The sequence below is a fragment of the Pseudorca crassidens genome, chromosome 7, assembly GCF_039906515.1.
Source record: "Pseudorca crassidens isolate mPseCra1 chromosome 7, mPseCra1.hap1, whole genome shotgun sequence".
Lineage (NCBI taxonomy): Eukaryota > Metazoa > Chordata > Mammalia > Artiodactyla > Delphinidae > Pseudorca > Pseudorca crassidens.
This window is the reverse complement of record NC_090302.1, coordinates 51305758-51330288: the sequence shown is the minus strand read 5'-3', so window position 1 is coordinate 51330288 and position 24531 is coordinate 51305758. Positions and strand designations below refer to the sequence as shown.

At 42.2% G+C, this 24531-nt stretch overlaps 1 protein-coding gene across 1 annotated transcript in view; it reads right to left on the bottom strand.

The window, feature by feature from the left end:
• DOCK8 (dedicator of cytokinesis 8) overlaps nt 1–24531 on the bottom strand; it is a 221854-nt gene that overhangs the window by 54529 nt on the left and 142794 nt on the right. The window contains exons 21-26 of the mRNA XM_067744237.1: nt 23530–23694; nt 20958–21127; nt 18209–18304; nt 14367–14462; nt 8381–8530; nt 6036–6149 (exon numbers count right to left, since the gene is read on the bottom strand). Of these exons, the coding sequence (XP_067600338.1) occupies nt 6036–6149; nt 8381–8530; nt 14367–14462; nt 18209–18304; nt 20958–21127; nt 23530–23694 (791 nt within the window). The remainder of the gene's footprint in view (nt 1–6035; nt 6150–8380; nt 8531–14366; nt 14463–18208; nt 18305–20957; nt 21128–23529; nt 23695–24531) is intronic.

Below are 24531 nucleotides of genomic sequence, written 5' to 3'. Positions count from 1 at the left end.
CTTCAACGCCACAAGTGTTCTTTTGTGGTTTCTAATTAAAGGTCCCCCTGGGAAGTTCTCAAACCAGTTCCCTAGACGAAGGCATCAAATTACTTAGAATCTAAGTATGTAGTCCCTGCATAACAGCCAAGGAGTTTGCCCCAGAGTGGGAGAGGAGGAAGCGGAGGAGAAAGAAAGAGAAAGCTGGAAGAGTTTCCAGGAAAAATCTTCCCTTAAACAAACCAACCCTGAAATAAGCAATGAAAAGCTGGCAAAGGTGACAGTCTGGAAGAGATCTCTTGCTTCCCTCAGGTAGGTTGACAATTGAAGGACCGAGACTCTATGGGCTGTGATTCAGAGACAGCTTCCCTTAAGGCAAAGCAAGGAAAGGAGGGTCTTGATGGACCTTCTACCTCTCAATGTATCATAAATACTCTGCTGCTGCAGCATAGGAAACCAAGCATCTCATCCTTACATATGGCCATGCTTCCTCTTCATGCACTTTAAGAGCAGTTTTATAAACTATACAATTTAAATGAGCACATATTTTCAGTCATTTTAGGAAAAGCCATTGTGTTGTGGCATTTTGCCTATAGAATCTGCAGTTAGACAGTTACTGGAAACAAATGAATACCATTATGTATTATAGAAAAAAACAGAATATATGACTTCTGTGTAAAAACATTTACCAGAACCCGTACTCTTGTCAATGTGCATTACTGGCTGATTTTGGACCAATGGGAACACCAGCAAATTGAACTGATTACAACTCGGTCTTATGCCCATCACTTAATGGCCACTCACAAAGTTGTTGGGTCAAGCCAGCTAATAGAATTTGAAAGCACAAGATTTTTTTTTTTTTACATTTGAATAAGCCTGTTTTAGATCTTTTATTTAAATTATTTTTTTAACATCTTTATTGGAGTATAATTGCTTTACAATGGTGTGTTAGTTTCTGCTGTATAACAAAGTGAATCAGCTATACATATACATACATCCCCATATTTCCTCCCTCTTGTATCTCCCTCCCACCCTCCCTATCCCACCCCTCTAAGTGGACACAAAGCACGGAGCTGATCTCCCTGTGCTATGTGGCTGCTTCCCACTAGCTATCTGTTTTCTATTTGGTAGTGGATATATGTCCATGCCACTCTCTCACTTTGTCCCAGCTTACCCTTCCCCCTCCCCGTGTCCTCAAGTCCATTCTCTAGTAGGTCTGCATCTTTATTCCCATCCTTCCCCTAGGTTCTTCATGACCTTTTTTTTCCTTTTTTTTTAGATTCCATATATATGTGCTAGCATACAGTATTTGTTTTTCTCTTTCTGACTTACTTCACTCTGTATGACAGTCTCTAGGTCCATCCACCTCACTACAAATAACTCAATTTCGTTTCTTTTTATGGCTGAGTAATATTCCATTGTATATATGTGCCACATTTTCTTTATCCATTCAACTGTCGATGGGCACTTAGGTTGCTTCCATGTCCTGGCTATTGTAAATAGAGCTTCAATGAACATTCTGGTACATGACTCTTTTTGAATTATGGTTTTCTCAGGGTATATGCCCAGTAGTGGGATTGTTGGGTCATATGGTAGTTCTATTTGTAGTTTTTTAAGGAACCTCCATACTGTTCTCCATAGTGGCTGTATCAATTTACATTCCCACCAACAGTGCAAGAGGGTTCCCTTTTCTCCACACCCTCTCCAGCATTTATTGTTTCTAGAGTTTTTGATGATGGCCATTCTGAGTGGTGTGACATGATACCTCATTGTAATTTTGATTTGCATTTCTCTAATGACTAGTGATGTTGAGCATTCTTTCATGTGTTTGTTGGCAATCTATATATCTTCTTTGGAGAAATGTCTATTTAGGTCTTCTGCCGATTTCTGGATTGGGTTGTTTGTTTTTTTGATATTGAGCTGTATAAGCTGCTTGCATATTTTGGAGATTAATCCTTTGTCAGTTGCTTTGTTTGCAAATATTTTCTCCCATTCTGAGGGTTGTCTTTTCGTCTTGTTTATGGTTTCCTTTGCTGTGCAAAAGCTTTTAACTTTCATTAGGTCCCATTTGTTTATTTTTGGTTTTATTTCCATTTCTCTAGTAGGTGGGTCAAAAGGATCTTGCTGTGATTTATGTCATAGAGTGTTCTGTCTATGCTTTCCTCTAAGAGTTTTATAGTGTCTGGCCTTACATTTAGGCCTTTAATCCATTTTGAGTTTATTTTTGTGTATGGTGTTAGAGAGTGCTCTAATTTTATTCTTTTACATGTAGCTGTCCAGTTTTTCCAGCACCACTTATTGAAGAGGCTGTCTTTTCTCCATTGTATATTCTTGCCTCGTTTATCAAAGATAATGTGATCATATGTGCATGGGTTTCTCTCTGGGCTTTCTATCCTACTTCTATCCATTGATCTATATTTCTGTTTTTGTGCCAGTACCATACTGTCTTGATTACTGTAGCTTTGTAGTATAGTCTGAAGTCAGAGAGCCTGATTCCCACAGCTACGTTTTTCTTTCTCAAGATTGCTTTGGCTATTTGGGGTCTTTCGTGTTTCCATACAAATTGTGAAATTTTTTGTTCTAGTTCTGTGAAAAATGCCAGTGGTAGTTTGAGAGGGATTGCACTGAATCTGTAGATTGTTTTGGGCAGTATAGTCATTTTCACAATGTTGATTCTTCCAATCCAAGAATATGGCATATCTCTCCATTTGTTTGTATCATCTATAATTTCTTTCATCAGTGTCTTATAGTTTTCTGCATACAGGTCTTTTGTCTCCTTAGGTAGGTTTATTCCTAGGTGTGTTATTCATTTTGTTGCTATGGTAAATGGGAGTGTTTCCTTAATTTCACTTTCAGATTTTTCATCCTTAGTGTATAGGAATGCAAGAGACTTCTGTGCATTAATTTTCTATCCTGCTACTTTACCAAATTCATTGATTAGCTCTAGTAGTTTTCTGGTAGCATCTTTAGGATTCTCTATGTATAGTATCATGTCACCTGCAAACAGTGACAGTTTTACTTCTTCTTTTCCGATTTGGATTCCTTTTATTTCTTTTTATTCTCTGATTGCTGTGGCTAAAACTTCCAAAACTATGTTGAATAATACTGGTGAGAGTGGGCAACCTTGTCTTATTCCTGATCTTAGTGGAAATGGTTTCAGTTTTTCACCATTGAGAATGATGTTGACTGTGGGTTTGTCATATATGGCCTTGTCATACATGGCCTTTATTATGTTGAGGTAAGTTCTCTCTCTTCCTACTTTCTGGAGGGTTTTTATCATAAATGGGTGTTGAATTTTGTCAAAAGCTTTTTCTGCATCTATTGAGATGACCATATGGTTTTTAGTCTTCAGTTTATTAATATGGTGTATCACACTGATTGATCTGCGTATATTGAAGAATCCTTGCATTCCTGGGATAAACTCCACTTTATCATGGTGTTTGATCCTTCTAATGTGCTGCTGGATTCTGTTTGCTACAATTTTGTTGAGGATTTTTGCATCTATGTTCATCAGTTACATTGGTCTGTAGTTTTCTTTTTTTGTGACATCTCTGTCTGGTTTTGGTGTCAGGGTGATGGTGGCCTCATAGAATGAGTTTGGGAGTGTTCCTCCCTGTGCTATATTTTGGAAGAGTTTGAGAAGGATAGGTGTTAGCTCTTCTCTAAATGTTTGATAGAATTTGCCTGTGAAGCCATCTGGTCCTGGGCTTTTGTTTGTTGGAAGATTTCTAATCACAGTTTCAATTTCAGTGCTTGTGATTGGTCTGTTTATATTTTCTATGAAAGCACAAGATATTTGCATTTGAAAGAAGACCACGTTGTGGCCATCTTTCATAGGTCCCTTGAAACTTCCATGAAGACAGAAATTTCAAAAATAATTTTAGCAATGTTTAGGAAAGAGTAAAGTGCAGTTCCCAAAACATCCTTTGCAAAGGTCAGGACCCAAAGCAGTAGCCTCGGTGGCCCAGTTTTCACAAGGATCTTGCTAAGTCAGTTTAGCCAGAATCCCTCACCCTTGATATCTGATCACTCTTGAGATCTGACCAAATTCCTCATCCCTCACCATCCCCCAGGTGGTATATGATCACCTGGCCTGCCTTCAGCAAAATCCTGTTAGGTTAGTTTGGCCAGAATTCTTCCTTTACCCCTGATGTTTCCTCTTAGTAATTTTTCATCCACTGACTATTCCTACCCTGTTCCTTGGCTATAAATTGGCATTTTTCCTGTTGTATTCAGAGTTGAACACAATCTCTCTCCCCTACTGAAAAACTGTGGTGCAGTGGTCCCTACACCTATCACGATGGTCCTGAATAAAGTCTGCCTTACAGATTACCACGTGTCATGCATAAATTTTTCTTTAACAGAGGCTAACCCTGGGCTTATAGTGGTGTTCCAGTATCTCCTTTCCATATATTCAACTTCAAGTTTTGAAAAACATATTAATTTATATTTGCAATTCATCCAGTGACCTGCCATCCTAAACACCTGAGGGGGATGGCAAAGAGAAATGGCACATTCCTCCACCACTCCAATCTGGTGGGATAGGGACAGAAGATCAATGCAGGGTCAGGAGGTCAGGCTGCACAAGATGTTGGTGCTCTGGGACTTCTGATGTTTCCTTAGGATTCGCTTTTTATAAGTCATCTTCCGTATTAGGAGTCTCTTTAGAATAGTCATGGTCTTTTTACTGGGGAGAGGAGATCCTTTTATTTTACAGATGAGGAAATGAGACCCATAGAAATGTAATGACTTATCTAAGGTCACTAATTTCCTAGATAAGAAATTTAATGACTTATCTAAGGTGCAGAGTAATTAACCTACTGTACCTCGAGTTAGGTAGCCATGGCTCTTTCTTCCCTGGAGAAGTTACATAACTCCTCTAAATTTCAGCCTTATAATCTGCAAAATGTTGACGATGACACCTTGCAAGGATCAAATGATACAATTTCTATAAAGTGCTTAACACAGTGTTTTGTCCAGGGGTGGAAGAAACCAGGGGTGGTGACAGTGATGGTGATGGTGGAGGTGGTGGGTGGTGATACTGGTGGCAGTGAAGACAGTGGTGGCGGGTAGTGATGTTAGTGGCAAGGATAGTGGTGGTGGTCCTAAAGTAGGAATATGGAAGGAAAGGAGCAGCAGCAATAATAACTGCTACTTACATTTCTATTGTTGGGACAGTTTGAGGAGGATAGAGAACAAAAGAAGAATTCCATTTGAAAAATCTGGGGCACGGATAAGATGCTCCTGGATTATAAAATAGGGTCAGCCCTCTGTATCCACAGTTTCTGTATCCATGTGTACAACCAACTGAGAATTGAAAACTATTCAGAAAAAAAAAAAAATCCAGAAAATTCCAAAAAGCAAACCTTGAATTTGTACTGGCAACTAGTTATATAGAATTTACATTATACTTGATATTATAAGTAATCCAGAGATGAGTTAAAGTATGTGGGAGGATGTGTGTAAATTATGTGCCAATACTATGCTATTTTATAGAAGGGACTTGAGCATCCATGAATTTTGGTATCCTTGGGGGAGCTGGGGAGGGGTCCTGGAACCAATCCTCTACAGATACACCAGAGGACAGTATTTGCTTCGTGCCAGGTCAAATTCCGTCTCTTTGATTTTACCAGGGTTCTTTAATGTCAGAATTTCACAACTACAATTTAATTAATTACCCTGATAGGAGAAAAGAGACCTCATATTTTCAGTTCTATACCTGGTCAAAGACTGAATGCTACAGTCATGTAATTTCTGTTAAATGTTAAACTGAAGAAAGCAACTCATATCACTAACACATTTCAATTCCCGTAGATTAACTTGTTGGCTCTTCTGTGCTGGGTTGGTAAAGGCTTCAGGAATCCACACAAACCAGTGTGTCTACAGACGTCCATGGCACAAAACAAATGACTTGAAGAATATACCACAAAACCCAGAATGTACAAGAGTCAAGTTGCCTAACTTGGCAATGAACAAAAGAGCATGCCACGGCAATGAGCATCACATCAGAGGGGAAGGAACCAGAAGAACAGGGCTGGGTCTGAGGGAACACTCACCTGGTTGCAATAATGTTTGATGAGGTTAAACACAAAGCCACGATCCATGAGTGAGAGGAGGTCGTACAAGAAGAAAGCCAGGCTGATGTTGATCTTTTCCGCCTGTTCAATTTCCTTAAAAACAAACATACAAACACCCACATCATTTGGTGGTAAACCCTGGTCATAAACTCCCAGGTCTCTGATGGGAAAGTTGGGAGAGGCAGGTCCTATGTTTTTAGCCAGTGTCCCTCTGGAAGATACTGAGCAAAGCAGGTAACCCTGCAAAACTATAGCAAATATAATTTAGAACTTAATTGATGCCATGAGTGTTGAATGAAGTAATTCCTTATCTACTGTTAATATTTAGATACATTTCCTTCTAGGCTTTTTTTCCTACGTGCATATTTATTTGTATATAATTGAGCTCATTCTCTATCTACAACAGGGTCCTGAATTTATTCATTCAACATTATACTATGAACATTTTCCCACATTCTGGTTTCTCATATTTCTTATATTTCTTTATATTGCTCTACTACAATTTATTTAATTCTGGTAACTATTGTTTTGGCAAAACTAACTTGAAATGTATTCACTATCGTCAATGAGATAGACTCAATTTGTAAGGACTGTTGCAGAAAATCTAATCAGGATACAAGAACCAGTTTTTACTGAAGGATTTTTTTTTTTTTTTTTGCGGTATGCGGGCCTCTCACTGTTGTGGCCTCTCCCATTGCGGAGCACAGGCTCCGGATGCGCAGGCTCAGAGGCCATGGCTCATGGGCCCAACTGCTCCGCGGCATGTGGGATCCTCCCGGACCGGGGCACGAACTCGTGTCCCCTGCATCGGCAGGTGGACTCTCAACCACTGCGCCACCAGGGAAGCCAGGATTTTTTTTTTTTTTCTCCAATTAGACAGCATTCTCAGCTTAAGAGAGGTCAGAGTCATACATGGTCAACTCTTGCATGAATTGAGGCCATGGTTTTGTTTGTATTACTTCTCAGTGCTCATATTTATGAGGGATTTTCACAGCACTTCAGAGCAATTGGGGATTCACTTTTTCATGTTTATGTCCTTTATTCTCAGAAGTATAAATCAATTTGCTCTGACACTATTGAAAATATGATTTTAAAATATTTTCCTCTTGTTATCATGTACAGTTTGCAAATTCAGGCCAAGCTGACCAGCCACTGGCATGGATGGAGACTTGGTAGTTTCCACAGTTACCATGGAGTGGCAAGTCCTCATGCTTTTAGCATCCTCCACATGGACCACTCCTTAAGAGACTGAATATTCTGGGCTTGGAATCTTCAGTCTTGACTTTGCTGCTAGCTGTGTGACTTTTGGAAAATTTATCAACCTCACTGTGCCTCATTTTTCATGCCTGCCAAAATGGAGACACCATTGCTGCTCTCACAAAGTTTGCCATAAGAAATAACCAAATGGAAATTTCTTCTCCTGAGTATTTGTATGGTAGCATACAAATTCTTCATAATGATAAAGGTATTAATAATGATCACTGCTGCTTCAAATTTTATAGAATTTTTTTTTTTTTTTTTTTTTTTGCGGTACGTGGGCCCCTCACTGTTGTGGCCTCTCCTGTTGCAGAGTACAGGCTCCGGACGCGCAGGCTCAGCGGCCATGGCTCACGGGCCCAGCCGCTCCGCGGCATGTGGGATCCTCCCGGACTGGGGCACGAACCAGCATCCCCTGCATCGGCAGGCGGACTCTCAACCACTGCGCCGCCAGGGAAGCCCTTAGAATTTTAAATTCTGCTTCAAATTTTAGAATTTTGTTTTATTTCATTTTACATATTTTTTTACTTTCTACTTTGAAATAATTTCAAACTTAAGGAAAAGGTGCAAGAATAGTAAAAAGAACTCCTTTAACTAGACGCATCAATACTTGACATTTTGCTACATTTGCTTTATCATTCTCTCTGCATATACAATTTTTTTTCTGAACCATTTGAGAGTAGGTTGCAAATATCATGCCCATTTACCTCATAATACTTCAGGGTATATTTCCTAAGAATAAGAATATTATCTCTTGTAGCTACATTGATACAATAATTTAAACTATTGCAATTCCATATTGTAATTTCTTGCTAGTAGTCCCCAGCCCCACCCCAGGGTCCTGTCCAGTATAAAACATACTGCATTTAGTTGTTATGCAGTATGTTAGTTCCATTTTAATTACTGTTTTAAGATGATGCTTATTTTTCTTTGATTTTCTTTGATGATGCTTATTTTTCCATTTTAATTACTGTTTTAAGATGATGCTTATTTTTCTTTGATTATGAAAATAACATATGCCCAAGGTAAAAAATTTCAGAAAGTAAAGAGTAAAATGACACAGTTACCCTCTGAGGTTTTACTAAAAGGGCTGCAATCTCCGAGGTGACCACATTAACAATAGTAGTTATGTCATCTTTGAAACGGTCGGAAAAACGAGTCCTCCGAAAATTGTCCCGTTTGTCCATGTTGTGTACATACTGGGCCATGCTTTTCACCTGCAGAGAAGATAGGGGAAATGTCAATGTGGAAACCGGTGACCTGCTTGTACACTGTGGAAAAGGGGAAAAGCCTGGAAGAAAAGCTCATTAACAATGGACTTTCTAACACTCTATCTGTGCTGGTGGTTGCCCAAGCAGGCTCTGATCTGAAAAACGCTCCTGACACCCGGATGGTTACCATGGTGGCAGGAGGTGGGAAGGGTGCCCCCTTCTTGACCCCAAGTCAAGGGGCTCCCTTCTTGCTGCTGACAAAGCCAGGGAGCTTAATTCTTTAGCTGCGGTGTCACAAGACTCCCTTTCTCTCAACTGGGAAGGCAGACGTAGACTGGGCCCCTAGGGCCACTGAGGCACCACCCTATCATGGCACACAACACATTCCAGAAAGAGGAAATGTTTATGAGACTGGTTTTGATGTGAACCGAAGTAATTTCTGTCTCTGAAACTACAGCAAGGAGAAGAAGAGAGAAATGGTAATCTTATGTCAAGTTTCCAGTTGAACAGGAGAACAGTTTTTCCAGAAACAATTCTATAGTGTGCTAGCTGGAAACTTAACCACTGCTTGGAACATTACCTCTAGGAGAAATTATGTTCTCAGTTTTATACGACTAGCTTGCTAAATATACATATCTATGTATACATTTATATAATTATATATTTAAAATACATATTTAATGTATATGTAGTTTAAATAAAAACCTGTATATCCATCAGTGATTCTCTGTATTATGACTAGTACAATACCAGCTCAATGCCTACCATAATTTTAAGTCAAAATCGTGCTTATTTTTTGGATTTCTTCCTGGGCCAGGAGATTATGGGTCAATACACCCCCTTTTGATACAGCCTGAGGTTGCATCTTGTTGGAAGCTGCTCAGAGCTAGGAGGAACAGTCTGATGGGAAAGGCTGGGAGAGGCTGTGGGCAGGTGCCTACCCTTTCCATAAGTGTGTCCACACTAGTCTGAGAGTCACTGCATAAAGAAATGGCCCCGGAACTTAAACCACCCACGCTGGCCTGAAGGTGACCCACTAGGTCAGGGCTGGAAGAAGAGGGGAAAATGATTTTCACTCCCAAGAGCGCTAACCGCAGACTTCTGTTTCTGAGAATGCAGGGGTGGCAATATTTTTAGCACTGAGATAAACAGAGATTAACCAAAACAAAACAAAACACAGAAGAGGTAAGTTAAGAAGTGAAAACATACAGATAGGTAAATGTGTTTTCTGTGTTCAGATAATGCCATAGCCAGTTTGGGGAAGATCTAAGAACATAAAATCCTGAAGCCCAGGGTAAGAACCACAGTTTCTCTTCACAGTAGAGTCCCCCTTGGCTCAGGACACACTAAAGTGTCTGTACCCCGCAGAGTCACATGTACTTGATGGAAGGCCTGAATGAGAGGTGGGAACTGGACCCAATATTTGTCCGACAAAACTCCTCTCTCACCATGATCCTAACAAAGGACCGAGGAAGACGAGGCCCCTTTGTTTAGAGCTACCTGCTCCTGATTCCCTGCTGCCTAACCCACCCCAGCACCGGGCTTTTAGAACTCACTCTTGTGTTTGCCTCCTGCCTGCTGAGTGTGGCCATCCTACAAACAAACAGATAATCCTCACAATACCATACTTCCAACCACTGGCCTCTTGCCGGACTGTCAGCTACTTGCCAACTATGTTCTTTGCATCTCAAGAGAGGAACACCCAGTGGAAATAGTAGTGGAGACTTGGCCCGTTATTTGTAGGGTGGGATAAGGCAGGAAAATATTTTCCTCCACATCGGCCTCTGTGACCCATTCAAAGCTGGGATACCAAGAACCCCTTGGTGTAGAACTTCATGTCCTGGGTAGACAGGGTCACCATTTTCCTCTGGATCCCCAAAGTCTGGCTCAGCAGTTTCTAGAAACATGGGAATGTATTCATTAGCAAGTGTGAAATCTGCCCAAGGACTGTGTTCAACAGCTCTGATGCCAAAGTGGTTGTTCATTAGCACGTGGGCATTAATACAACTAAAGGGTGTTAAATTGCCCAGGTTGCTGGCTAAGCCCAAGGAGGCTGTCGTCCTTTCTCCTCAAGCTTCTTGGGAAAAAAACTGTTTTGGTTTTGCAACAACTTCCTAGGCATCTGTAAAGCAAATTCAAAAGCAATGCATGGAGGACTGGGCGTCCTGTCTGGGTCCAAGATTGGTTTCCTTGCAAAGTTCTGGCTGGGGCTGATAATCTCCATTTGCCTCCATATGCAAACTCCAGCTCCCTTTCTTGCCCTTCTCCATCTATCTCTGAGCCCTGGGAAGCTGATCCCTATAGACAACATCATTCAGGACTCCTTGAACTTAGGCTTCTGGTTGGACCTGGCAAATGGGAGGCACCATCAGGGGACCAGTGGGCGGGAGAAGAGTGGTCCAGGTACGCATCTACTCCACTGCCCTCATCCCCGTGCAGCGTGCTTCTGGCAGTGGCAGTGTTTCTCTAAGATGCCAGCTCCTTGTCACGTGGACCCTCTTCTCTGCCTCAGCTTTCTCTTGCCCCAGTTACACTATTCCATACCCTTGCTTCTTTAGAGCTAAGAGAGAGAAATGCTTCCAGCGCCTTCTGCTCCCAGGGTGCCTCACCAACCCTTATCTGCTTCTGTAACCTGGCACATACCCTGGGCAAAGTCCCTTTGATAAATGTTTTCCAGTTAACCCTTTTGAGCAATGCCAACGCTGTCTCACGAGGACCCTGACAGACTTAGTTATAACCTGCAGAGCCCTGGGTGATCTGCACGTGGACCAACCCCCTCCAAGCACTCGTATCAGTAGGACTTTCTTTCCAGCTTCTGCAGCTGTTTACCATAAAGGACTCCTAGAGGAAGGAGGGCTATCAGCTTTAGCTTTTGCTTTCTTCCCTGAGCCTACTGAGTCCTAGTAAATAAATGTGCAAGATCAAAAGCAATTTTCACCTGTTCCATGGTTCTCAGATCCCTGCAGTTAGGGGCACTGAAGTGGTACTGATGAAGTCTTTGGCGGACCTGGAGACTTCTCCTTATGGCCTCCACCCTTCCTCCAACCCCATCTGTAAACTGGGGATGATGGAAAGCTCCTGCCTGAGGGTCGTCTGAGGATTCAACCAGATGATGCTTACAGTGCTTACAAGGGTGCCTAGCATGTATATAGATGCTCAACACATTTTAGGTGTTATTATTTTTCCTTCCTTGGGGATGCCAGCTGTCACTGGTATTATATAAGGACAGAGTATCATTACATTTGCAGAGAATGCAAACTTGCCTTTGAAAGAGAGCTCTAAGATGCCACGAGGAGCCATTTAGGGCTAGCAATGCTGAGTTCATGCCTACTGAGAATGGGACAGTGATTGCAGCACTCCATTCAAGTTGACTTCAGAATACAAAGGTTTCGCATGTTGTTAATACATTAGGCTAAGAAAATGTTTTGTCACGTTACGCTTCCAAGGAGAAGCAAAATGGCAGAGGAACAGAATTTGGACCAGAGCATTGCGGAACTGAGGGCCTGCCCCTCCCTGGCTGAGAGGGCTGGGCAAACCCCTCCTTAGCCTCAGGGTCCTGTGTTTGCACCGGGGATAACTGCTCACGATAGAGCTTATAATACATAGCTACTAAATAAGATCTAAGAATGATTAGGTGAAGTGTGTGCATATGTGTGCATGTGTGTGAGTAAATGACATGAAACATCTTTGAACTGAGATACTGCTTTCCTTTGGGACTCTCTTCTAAGAGATTCCACAATGTCAAAGTGAGTTTTTGCATCATGTCTTTTAAAATTTGCAATATGGCAGATCAACTCAGTGGAAGATTATTTGTATGAATTATCTATAGACGGATTACCACCTGAGTAAATCTTCTTTATGGAGAAACTTGATGGTGGTGGGATGGGTACACAGAAACAGGATGTACTGGGCACACAGTGGTGGTTTTGATCCTTCTCTTGACTCAAGACAGAGTTCATGGCCAGCCTCTTCCTGCCAGATTGCAACGCTCATGTCTCACTGCTAACGCGGTTGCTCCAAGACTTGTGAGCTGCAGCCACCCACCCGAATCAGCTTGGCTTTTAGAATGCAAACTCCTGGTGCTGGCTGCATATAGAGACCCTTAGCTCCGTTCGGGCCTCACAGAGCAGAGGTGGTGTGGACTAGTGGATCTTCAGCACGCTTGGAAGGCACCTGGGCAGACAGGTTCATGCAGTGCCGGCTTCCCCCTCCTCATTGCACTCAGTATTCTAGGGAGGGGCTCTAGATCTGCTTTATTCTCACTAAGCACCCTAGGTGATTCTGCTGCAGGCATCTGGGACTGTGTTTGGAAAAGACATCTCGCTAGCAATACCTTTCTCAAACGAGGGGTGGGAACTTGGTGAAACTCTAAGGGATTTGCATCCTGGATGTGCTTCTGTGGCATGGGCCTCACTTCTTTTTAACTCTGTTGCACACTACTTCCCATTTCCTCCCCAATGTATGTTTAGTTTTGTTTCCTTTGACCCTCTTGTCCTCTATGTCTTATTGTTCAGTATCGTTCTCTTTTACTTGGGCTTGAACTTACACAGATAAACTAGAGCTCAGGTGAAAATCCTACCATCTCTCTCAAAAAAAATTATCCACTTTAACAGTGTCACAGAGCAAAGAACCCAGTCAATATAAAGCTAATTCTATCACTAAATCTCAGTCCACTCTATGCTCTGGATTGTTTGCATGTGCATTTTTATGTAGTTAGTGTCTGTGCTTTCACACCTTTTTCATTTCACCTCATTTCGCAATGCATCTCAATTTATCAACATTGACAAAATGCTTATTCTAGTGGCTTTATGGCAAAATCCTTTCACTTCTAGTATAAAATAGGTATTACTATTATTCTCTTTATTTTTAAATTAAAGACTATGCTGTACCTTTTGCTTTTCTGCTAGAGAGCAGATAGAAGTTGCAGGTAAACAGTTTTACAAGCCTCATTTTTTCCCCCCAACAAATATTAGTTGGCGCTTGTACGATGCCAAGCCATGTTCTGGGGCTAGAGATAAGATAATGAAGAAGATAGACCCCAATCCTAGAAATCCAATAGGCAAAAGAGAAAAACAATTACAAATTGTGATAAGTGCTAGGAAGGAAATAAAGAGGGTGTTTAAAAGGAGAGGAATAGAGTGGAAGATATATTATGGTAGAAGGTGGTCAGAAAAGGACTCTCAGAAGTGGTGACACTAAAGCTGAAACCTAAAGAGAAGAACTCCCGAAGTGTGTATGTATGTGGGGGGCATGAAAGGTAGGACAGGGGAAAGAATCTTAAGAAGGCTCTGAGGCTGAAAAGGTCTCAGCATCTTCAAAGGACCAAACTGGAAACAATGTGGCTGAATGAGGGGGGGAATAGGGTCTAAGATAAAGTTAGAGATGAATGGAAACAGAATCATCCAGGGGCTTTTTAGGCCGTGAGAAAAATGTGTGCTTTATTTCCAGTACACTGGAAATCACTGAAAGGTTTTAAAGAGGGGAGTGTCATTATCTGCTTAATTTTGAGTTGCCCTGTGCAGATTGGATGGGCTGAGGGCACAAATGAATGCAGGTGGGCAAAGAGGAAGCGAATGAAGACATGATGGCAGCTTGACTAGGCGGGGAGCAGTGAAGATTGGTGAGAAGCGGCAGGTGGAAGTAGATTTTCAAGGTGGAATCAGCAAGATTTGGTGGAAGATGGATGAAAGGGTGAGGGAGAGTTAAAACTGAAGGAATGATCCCAGGTTTTCTGCAGCAGCAATTCAGTAGATAAGATGTCAGTTCCTACCATGGGAAACCTCACTGCCTGTCTGCTTTTCGTGCCCTACCGAGCACAGATAAAAACATGCAAGAATCTCACCAGAAGCTCAAAGAAGAACCAGGAGTACTTGAAGACTGTTTCTTTCACCATTCCAGTGCTGACCACCATCTGCAGGGCAAGCTCCTCATGGAAATGCTGGACACACAAACACAAAAACATTACACAATGATGGTCTGTACTAGGTGCTTTATTCGCCAACCCCACTTTTCTTTTTTCCCAACTGTAATAGCTTGTTAGTATGTGTCCTAGATGTCTTAGACCACAGTGGATGTCAATGCTGACACAATCTGAGACTGGAAGACCTTTTCAGTAGGTAGGAGAAGGCTGTGTGGACCCCAAATCCCCAGAGCCACACAAACACAGGCAGGAGTTTCGAGGGAGGAAGGGGGCACAGCAGGAGTGTATTTTTAATCCTTTCTTGAAAAGAAAAGGCAGTAGAGCATTCTGAGTCACTGGAAACCTGGGCACCTGGGGCTTCTAAACCTTACTGGACAGCTGGGTTTGAAGGACTGGCCTCGGCAGGGGAGTGAAGCTAATACATTCTATGGGGGAAGCATTCCTGGGTAGCAGTCGGAACTGAGACTCTGTTCTTTTCCTTCCAGGTCCCACAGTAAACCCTCTGTGTGACCACGTGTAAGCTGTTCCTCCCCTTACCCTCAACGTTCTCATCTATAAACTCAGTTGGTAGCAGTGGTTCTCAAACTTGGATGTGCGTCAGAATCCCTTGGAGAGCTTGTTAAGGAACAGATTGCTGAGCCCACCTCCAGAGTTTCAGATTCAGTAGGTCTGGGGTGGGGCCTGAGAATCTGCAGCTCTAACAAGTTCCCGGGTGATGCTGTCACTGCTGGTCCAGGAACCTCAATCAAAGAACCACTGTCTAGATGGTATTTCAACTCCCTTCTAGATGGAACAATTTTTGTTTTTATAATCCTGCTATGGCTTCGTGGGGAACGAGGTTTGGGTTTATCAGTAGATTGTCTGCATTAAAAGGCATAGGGGTAGCAGCTTGAACTCATCCAACTTCTATACTTCTTTGTCCCAGGGTCAGTTGCTCCACTTTATGTCTACACTGCCTGTCAAGTCATCTGACTGCAGATGTAGCAGACAGTGATTTTTTTTACAGCTTTTGCATCCTTCCCATTCCCTGCTTTACCTGGGGAACAAGTTTAAGACTAAAGGTAGGGCAACCAACTCATCTCAGTTTGCCTGAGACTGTTGTGGACAAAAACAATGTTGCCTGTCATCTCAGTAAACAATGTTGCCTGCTTATTCCAGTGAACAACAAATGTTTCCAGACCACCAAGCCATCAGCCACTGAGACCCAGAGGGTGCACCCTGAGGGGAATTCAGGATGAACAAAAACAGGATACTTGGCCCTAGATAGTGAAGATGCATATCTAAGGAATAATTTCAATGAGCTCAGACTCTCGCATCTTCCCATACACAGAAAAAACACTAAAATCATTAACTTGAGATGTCTGTTTTTCATGAACATCTTTTGATGTTCAACTACATGTTTGTTTGTTTTTTTTTTCAGCAAAAATCCCTATATATCCTAGCTCTTCCCTTACCTCTTTGGAACAGTCCCTCAGATATCTGAGAGACTGTATCCTGGGCTATAGTCCTCGGTAATGTCCCCGAATAAAACATAATTCTCAACGTTTAGGATGTGCGTTCTTTTCCGTCAACACCGTCCTGGTCTTAAAATGGAAAGTCCTACATCCCAAGGACCCCCTAAGTCCCGGAGAGACTGGGATAGCTGGTCACCCTAACTGACGGCAGAAATGATGTCTGGGCATTTTCTGTGGATTCCATTCATTTTACAACCATAAAATCTAGAATAAATACAGATGAACTCATTTTTTATTCCTCAGTGGGTAAGAAAGCTGAAACTACTTGAACAACCTAATATCACATCCTAGAGTACTGGCGTATGTGGAAATAAAGTTTTAAAGTCAACACCCAAAGCAAAAATGTATTAGAACAAAGCTTACCCTTGACAAACCTTTAAATTACCCACAGTGTACAGTAGGCATGCAACACAATTTACTGATTCTTATGTACAGTAAAATTGGAGAGTGACTCAGCTAAACTAAAAGGAGACAAATGGAAAAATCTCTGTGCAGATGGCTGGGTATTCAAACTATTTACATCCCCTCACGGTTAATGGGGATGAATGGAGAATGCTGAAGTGTTTCAGCTTGTCATTGGTCCCACTTCATTCTGTCAGGCGAGTCAAACCTTTATAATCTCAATACACGTGAACACAGTTGTGTGCTGTTGCGAGACATGAGAGAAGCTCTCCCACCTGGGAGAGGTGCAGGGCTGCGTGTTAATCTAGCAGATGGTCTAAGCTTACCCTGATGTAACTCAGCTACACCAGGATCTTCCCATTGTAGGGAAGACACGCTCCACAAGCTTCAAAGGTAACCTCTGGAAAATAGGTCAGTTTGGCTGTCAGAATCTTAAGGCAAGAGGAGATTAGAGGAGGATAAGCCGCTTCTTAAAGTAATTTATGTTGCTTACCGGGCAACATTATTACAAGAACACCTTGCTCCGGAGGGTAAAGAAAATAGCCAAGCAGCTAAACCCAGTTTGCTGAGCTATTAAGGAAACACACTGGTTAAACCTCCCTCTGAAATGAAATGATTCTCTTCTGGTCATTGAAATGACCAGAAACAAAATCAAAACAAGGCAAATGTGCCCAGAAGAAATCAGGCTCTGCCTGAAGCAAGCCAGGCTGTAAGCAAATCATGGTTTTTAAGAAGGAAAATGGTACTGGTAACCAGTCCCTGCGAAGCCCAAAGCTAAGATTTAAAGTAGGTGAAATATTTATTTTCAGCACCTCATGACATCTTCTTTTACTCCTCCTGTTAGAATTAACTCCTGGTACCTCCTTCCAGACAAATGGAGCCCGTATTGCTGCCAAGTCTGCAGGCGCTGGACCCTACCAGGGCCACCTCATGCCTGATCTTTCCCTCAGCCAGTCCAAAGTGAGCTGTGCTGAAGGCTCATTCCCTCCATGCCTGTTTAACACATCTTTCCCAGCGGTGTTAGCTGTTGCAAAGAGCTTCCTGTGTTATCCTTCCAATCAGCATATTTACATTTTAATAGGGGTCTTGAAAGACACTCAAGACCTTAAGTAGCTACTAAAATTGTGAGACTCTTGGGTGCCTGGCGGAGGAGAAAACTTGGGGCAGACAGTTTCTTTATCCTCCACCCCTTGGACCACACATGACGTGACAACTGGAGAATCCTCTTAATATGAAGAGTTCTTTCTGATGAGCAGTTTAACAGCTTGTCAAGTCTCTGAACTCAGAGGTAAGGCTGATTGGAAAGAATTACAAGGCTTTTCATGTATGATATCGTATTGAAATAAATGATACCTAATTATTGCCATTCACTTTTTGAGGATGAATTGTCCCCAGCTTTCCTTTTACCAAAAAAGAAGCTAATACAGCCGTTCTCAGGTTCTCAAAGTGTGGTTCCTGGATTGGCATCAGCTGGGAACTTATCAGAAATACAAATCCTTGGGCCCTACTTCGGATCTATTGAATCAGAAACTCTAGGGGTAGGGCCAGCAGTCAGTTTTAACAAGCCACCCAGGTACTTCTGATGCATGGTAAGTTGGAGAACCACTTAGTAGGTAATTAGGTGGTCAAAAACTGGGGCACCTGGGACAGGGCTGCAAAAGTGTGTGTGTGTGTGTGCGCGCGCGCGCGCGTGTGTGTGCGTGTGTGTGTGTGTGTGTGTGCGCGCGCGCGCGTGCGCGCGTGCGTGTGTTAGGAGGGCAGGAACAAGACAGGAGAGTACTTTACGGCATCTATTTTCAATCATAGTGAGAGGCCGGGCAAATTATTCTCACACTGCCTGTTCAGTACCTTTTTGCTGACTGGCCTTGGGGTTGTTGTTGAACTTGGAGCATCATTATTGCCAGAGCAATAATAAGACATCCGGATGCAGCTACGATCAGCCATCTGAAATACACAAACCATGACTCAACAGTCAACCAACAGTGGTCCCCAGAAAGATGAGCCAACGGCCTGGAAATCCCAAGCTTAGAATTCATTGTTAACATATTTCTTTTTCTTTCTTTTTTTCTTTCTGGTTACAAAGGTAAAACAACTGCCAAACATAAACATAAAACAAAGCAAAGAAGGTAAAGTTACACCAAATTCTACTTGCTCCTGAGATATTCACTGTTGGTTGGTGTGTAGCCACCTATAGTTAAATCCTAGTTAAGAACCACCGGGTGCTGAACAGTCCCTTCAACTTTCTAAGTCTCTGACTTAATTGGAAGAGCAGGAAGAAAAATGTGTGGGAACAGTGCCTCTCTGTGGGCTAGCACGGTACTTTACCCAGTCTCCTAAACACTTTAATAAATTGTCAAAAAACCACTTCTGAAAGGAAGATCATGCTTGATACTTCTAGTTAGACAAAATTTTTTCCCCTCACTACAGAATAATTTAAAAATTCTTAACCTAGTCCACAGAGAAAATTTAATATTTTCACTTCCATTAAAGGAAACCGTAATAATCAAGTCTGGATAACAGCTGCTGACCACTTCGCCCCTCGGTGATCCGCAAAGATCCTGCTTAAAGAGGACTTAGATGCAAAATTGAACCAGGCTGTGCTGGCAAGTGCTTAACAACCAGCTCTCGGAGGGGAGGGGCTGATTGGTAGAACGTGTCGATTTCTGTGCTTGTGAATGCTTCCATCATAGCTGATTTCAAGTTAACATGACGTTACCGAATATGGAGTTGCAAAGAGATGTGCAGTAGCAAACCACTGTACAGTAGGCATAAATAACCTCAAGAACATAGATAACAGTAAAATGTAGTAAAGCAATTAAGAAGGGATGAGGCTTGGGTACTCCCTTAAAAAGGGAATAACTTTAGATTTATGGACAAGTTGCAAAGGTGGTTCTTGGATACGCTTCACCAAGTTCCTCTTAATGTTAATATCTTACATAAATATGGTACATTTGTCAAAACTAAGAAATTAACATTGGCACATTAACTATTAACTAAACCACAGACTTTATTTGAATGTCACCAATTTTTCCACTAATGTCCTGTTCTGCTCCAGAACACTGCATTTAGATTACCTTTGTTTTCCATATAACTTATTTGTTAGTTTATATAATTTAATTTTTAATAATGTCTGCGTTTAACAACTCGTTCAGAAAGTTCCTGAAAATTTAACAATCAGCTCTCAGAAACTGGTATGAACCAGCTCCAGCACATACCTGGGTTGATTCTGTAAGTCAAAAAGGATAGAATATCAACAATTTCATATGATACAACCTATAGATCATCAGAATCTCTAGGAGTGGATCTATAGATGATTCTTACATTCATCCAGCGTTCAGAACTTCTACAGAGATGAGGAAAATAAGGCTCAGGGCAGGAATTGACTTGTCCATGACCACAGGCCTGGGTGGTATCAGATCGAGACCCAAGCCTGGTCTCCAGATTTCCTGCCTCACAACGTACTGTCTCAAGTAGGTGGTTTGTGTTAGGGGAATGATGTCAAAACCTAGAGAGTATGATTTATCTTCATTAGAGGAAATGACATTATTCCAAAAGCTTAGCCACCCTGAGGCCACAGATAACTGGAAAGAAAATTCAGATTAAGAATTCATGGTAGCTTTGTACATATATGAAAAACCACTGAATTATACACTTCAAAAGGGTGAATTTTATGGTATGTGAATTATATCACAATTTTTACAAATTTCAAACGAGAGACGTTTTACAAAATACCTGACCAGTATGCCTCAAAACTGTCAAAGTCCTTAAAAACAAGGAAAGTCTAAGAAATTGTCACAACGCAGAGGAGCTAAGGAAACGTCACTACAAAATCTAATGTGGTATCCTGGGTGGGATCCGAGAGCAGAAAACAGACATTAGGAAAAAACTGAGGAAATCTGAATAAAATATAAACTTTAGTTAATAATAATAATATATTAATATTGGTTCATTAATTGTGACAAATGTGCCGTTCTAATGTAAAAGGTTAGTAACAGGGAAACTATGCATTGAGTACACAAAAATTTTCTGTCATATATTGACAATAATTCTATAAATCTAAAACTTTTATAAAATAAAAAGTTTATGAGAAAACAAAGAATTCATGGAGGGAAACAATCTAGGGCAAGTCACCAACCCTCCCAGGATCTTGGTTTTTGTTTATAAATTTGGCTTTCATCTTTGGGATTCTTACATGGGATAATCAATCCATCTATGGATGTTAATGAATCTAAAAGGCAAGTTATTAAAAAATAAAACAAAAAACAGTCTTTCTAGGCATCAAAAACAGTTAAAGCCAAATTTTTTTCCTGGAAGATAAAATTCATGGTATTCGTCAACTCCACGGAGCTAAACCAGCTATGCCCGAGAAACTTCCCACCAGAGTTCACTAACTCCGTGCATACCTTCAAATGCCAGTCTTGCCTGGCATCAGAATGATCTCAGTCACTTCAAAAGAAAAGAATATTAATAATTTGAAAGCTGAGCATTTGACCAAGCCAGTGGGCAGCAGCAGTGGTTGATTTCGTGTTGTCTCTCCAAGTGTTAGTTAAAAATAAAAAAGCCCATGTCTCTTTCCAGGGTTTGACATCTTCCTTACCTTTGAAGACATGATGTTCTTAACCTCCTCGTCTGCTGCAGAGTGTGTCCCCACGAGGTCTGGGTTACTGCTGCTCATCACTCGGGCCTGCATCAGCTTTGAACTCACAGCGGCAGCAGACGTGCGTCCGTATGTGTGGTAGCGAGGGTCTGGGAAGGAAGTGGGGCTGCCTGCACCCCACCAGGTATAGACATGTCAACAGAAAGCGGATTAGAGTCACTTATTGGACTTGAGAAGGAACTGAGGAGGGATGGGGTAGACAGTAGAGTGGAAACCCACTAGATTAGGTCTTGGAATTAGGGTCTTATTAGCAAATGCCTAGGAGAGGCCAGGGAGGCAATGTTTTGGTGGAAAGATAGGGTGTGAGGCAGTAGGGAGGGGTGAGGACTGTGGTAAACTGGAAACACATGCCTCATCCAAAGACAGGGGCTGCTCCTCATCTCCAGCTTCTTCTTGCCATGGGGAAACAGCCCACAAGGTTCTGATTTCTGAAGACAAGCTCAAAATGTGGATATTTTTTATTTCTTAGTATTTAAATGATGACAGCTTTATAAGACTTGCATTTCTGAGATCTGAGAATCCAAGGAATCATCTGAATCTTATGAGAATAAGTATACACTGTATAGCCATCTTTCTCACCTTTGAGTATTTACATGTGTTCAAAGGTGATTATGTGAGTCTATGAATATTATGAGTATTTTTAAAAAACATTTAAAATTACAGGTTTACTTGAAATGAGGCTGCATGGAGTAATAAGTATGCCCAAGTTCCTTTGTCAGAGCCTGGAATTTTGTTAACTTATTGATGCTACTTTTTATATCATGCTGACCAGACGTTCTGGTTGATTATTATAAAAAGACTGGAGAAATGAATTATTATTTCAGAAGTTTAGTTTGGGGGAAATGAGAAAAGGGATTTATTTTTTCATGATGAAAAGTTTAGGGGCCACTGCTTACCACAGCTATCAAATATATATTATTTTCCTTATCATTATGATCCTAGAATCCTAGGCTCTGTTGTCACTTCTCCAGCTTTTAAAAGAAGGGATTTGCAACTGAATCAATTTCGTTTCTTTTTATGGCTGAGTAATATTCCATTGTATATATGTGCCACATCTTCTTTATCCATTCATCTGTTGATGGACACTTAGGTTGCTTCCATGTCCTGGCTATTGTAAATAGAGCTGCAGTGAACATTGTGGTACATGACTCTTTTTGAGTTATGGTTTTCTCAGGGTATATGCCCAGTAGTGGGATTGCTGGGTCGTATGGTAGTTCTATTTGTAGTTTTTTAAGGAACCTCCATACTGTTCTCCATAGTGGCTGTATCAATTTACATTCCCACCAACAGTGCAAGAGGGTTCCGTTTTCTCCCCACCCTCTCCAGCATTTACTGTTTGTAGATTTTTTGATGATGGCCATTCTGACCGGTGTGAGATGATATCTCATTATAATTTTGATTTGCATTTCTCTAATGATTAATGATGTTGAGCATTCTTTCATGTGTTTGTTGGCAGTCTGTACATCATTCTATTTAGGTCTTCTGCCCATTTTTGGATTGGGTTGTTTGTTTTTTTGTTATTGAGCTGCATGAGCTGCTTGTAAATTTTGTAGTGAGGTGCATAGACCTAGAGTCTGTCATACAGAGTGAAGTAAGTCAGAAGGAGAAAAACAAATACCGTATGCTAACACATACATATGGAATCTAAGGGGAAAAAAATGTCATGAAGAACCTAGGGGTAAGACGGGAATAAAGACACCGACTTACTAGAGCATGGACTTGACGATATGGGGAGGGGGAAGGGTAAGCTGTGACAAAGTGAGAGAGTGGCATGGACATATATACACTACCGAATGTAAAATAGCTAGTGGGAAGCAGCCGCATAGCACAGGGAGATCAGCTCGGTGCTTTGTGACCACCTAGAGGGGTGGGAGGGAGGGAGACGCAAGAGGGAAGAGATATGGGAACATATGTATATGTATAACTGATTCACTTTGTTATAAAGCAGAAACTAATACACCATTGTAAAGCAATTATACTCCAATAAAGATGTTAAAAAAAAAAAAGTACCGACTGGGTGAAGATCAGTGAGGGATTATCAAATAGGCAGAAAAAACAAGTGTTTAGAATATAAAAATAGGGAGGAAGGCAGATAGAAAGCAAGAGAGAACAATCTAGACATGAACTTTTTTTTTTTTTTTTTGCGGTACGTGCGCCTCTCACTGCTGTGGCCTCTCCCGTTGCGGAGCACAGGCTCTGGACGCGCAGGCTCAGCGGCCATGGCTCACGGGCCCAGCCGCTCCGTGGCATGTGGGATCCTCCCAGACCGCGGCAAGAACCCGCGTCCCCTGCATCGGCAGGCGGACTCTCAACCACTGCGCCACCAGGGAAGCCCGAGACATGAACTTTTAATTTCAGCATTCATGTAAGTTTTGTTTATTCTGAAAGATAAAAATTTAACTTTCGGGCTTTTAATTTTATTGTGAATTCTGTGGGGCGGGGGTGAGGGTGCGCTGCCCGCCAGGCTCCCATACTCCGGTGGCGGGGTGGGGGTGGGACAGGGGGACGTTACCTGACTTGGGAACGTCCCTCTGCGGCTCGGGCAGGCGGAAGACGTAGTGCACATAGGAGGCCAGCAGGCAGTTCCTCCCATGCTGGTCCTTGCCCAGGCCCTTGCTGTTGTGCAGACTGTTGGCGGTGACCACCACAGACTCGAAGGCAAACTGGGAGAAGTTGGCTGAGGAACCAAGAGAAAAATGGGCGGCCCCCCAGTGAGTCCTTAATGAGCCTGAGGTGGAACATTCTTTGGGGCAGTGACAAGGAGTCCTGACCGCTGACCGGCTGAACCAGGCTGAACCCCCTGGGGCAGGGTGAGTGGTTTTAGTAAGCTCCAGCATGCCAGCTCTGCTTACTGCAAAGGACTTCACATTTCCTCCTTCTGCCAGCACTGTGGTTTTTCAGGACGAAGATGCGAGCCTGTCCAGACCTCCTCCCCTCTCTAAACCACGCTGTAAAGTGGTGCTACTCAGTGGGGTCTGTCCTGACATCATCAGTATCACCTAGGATCTTATTAGAAATGCAGAATCTCAGGCCCCGCCCAGGACCGACTGAGTCAGCATCTGCATTTTAACAAGATGCCCAGGTCATTCTTACGCACACTATGGTTTGAGATGGGCTGTTGAACAATATGGATTCTTGGTGTACAGATTAATCTAAAAACGTATGTGTATCATGTCAGTCCCTGGACCTGTACAAACAGTGCTTCACTGTGTACACTCTTGCTGAGGCGCTCCAAACCCTCCACAGTCTGGCTCCACCCTACTTATCCCACCTGGTACCCTCTTCTGCTCAAATTCAACTTCCTTAAAATAAGGCAATCTTTATACTGTCCCCATCGCGCGTCTGCTTCTCACTTCTGCAGTTTTGCTCGTGCTGCTGTCCTCACCTAGAAAGCCCTCCTTGCTCCCACCCACAAAATCATACTAACCTTTCAATGCTAAGCACCATCCCACCTCCTCAATGAAGCCTCTGACACCACTCAGTACAGGGCTTAAGTGACACCAGATCACAAGGT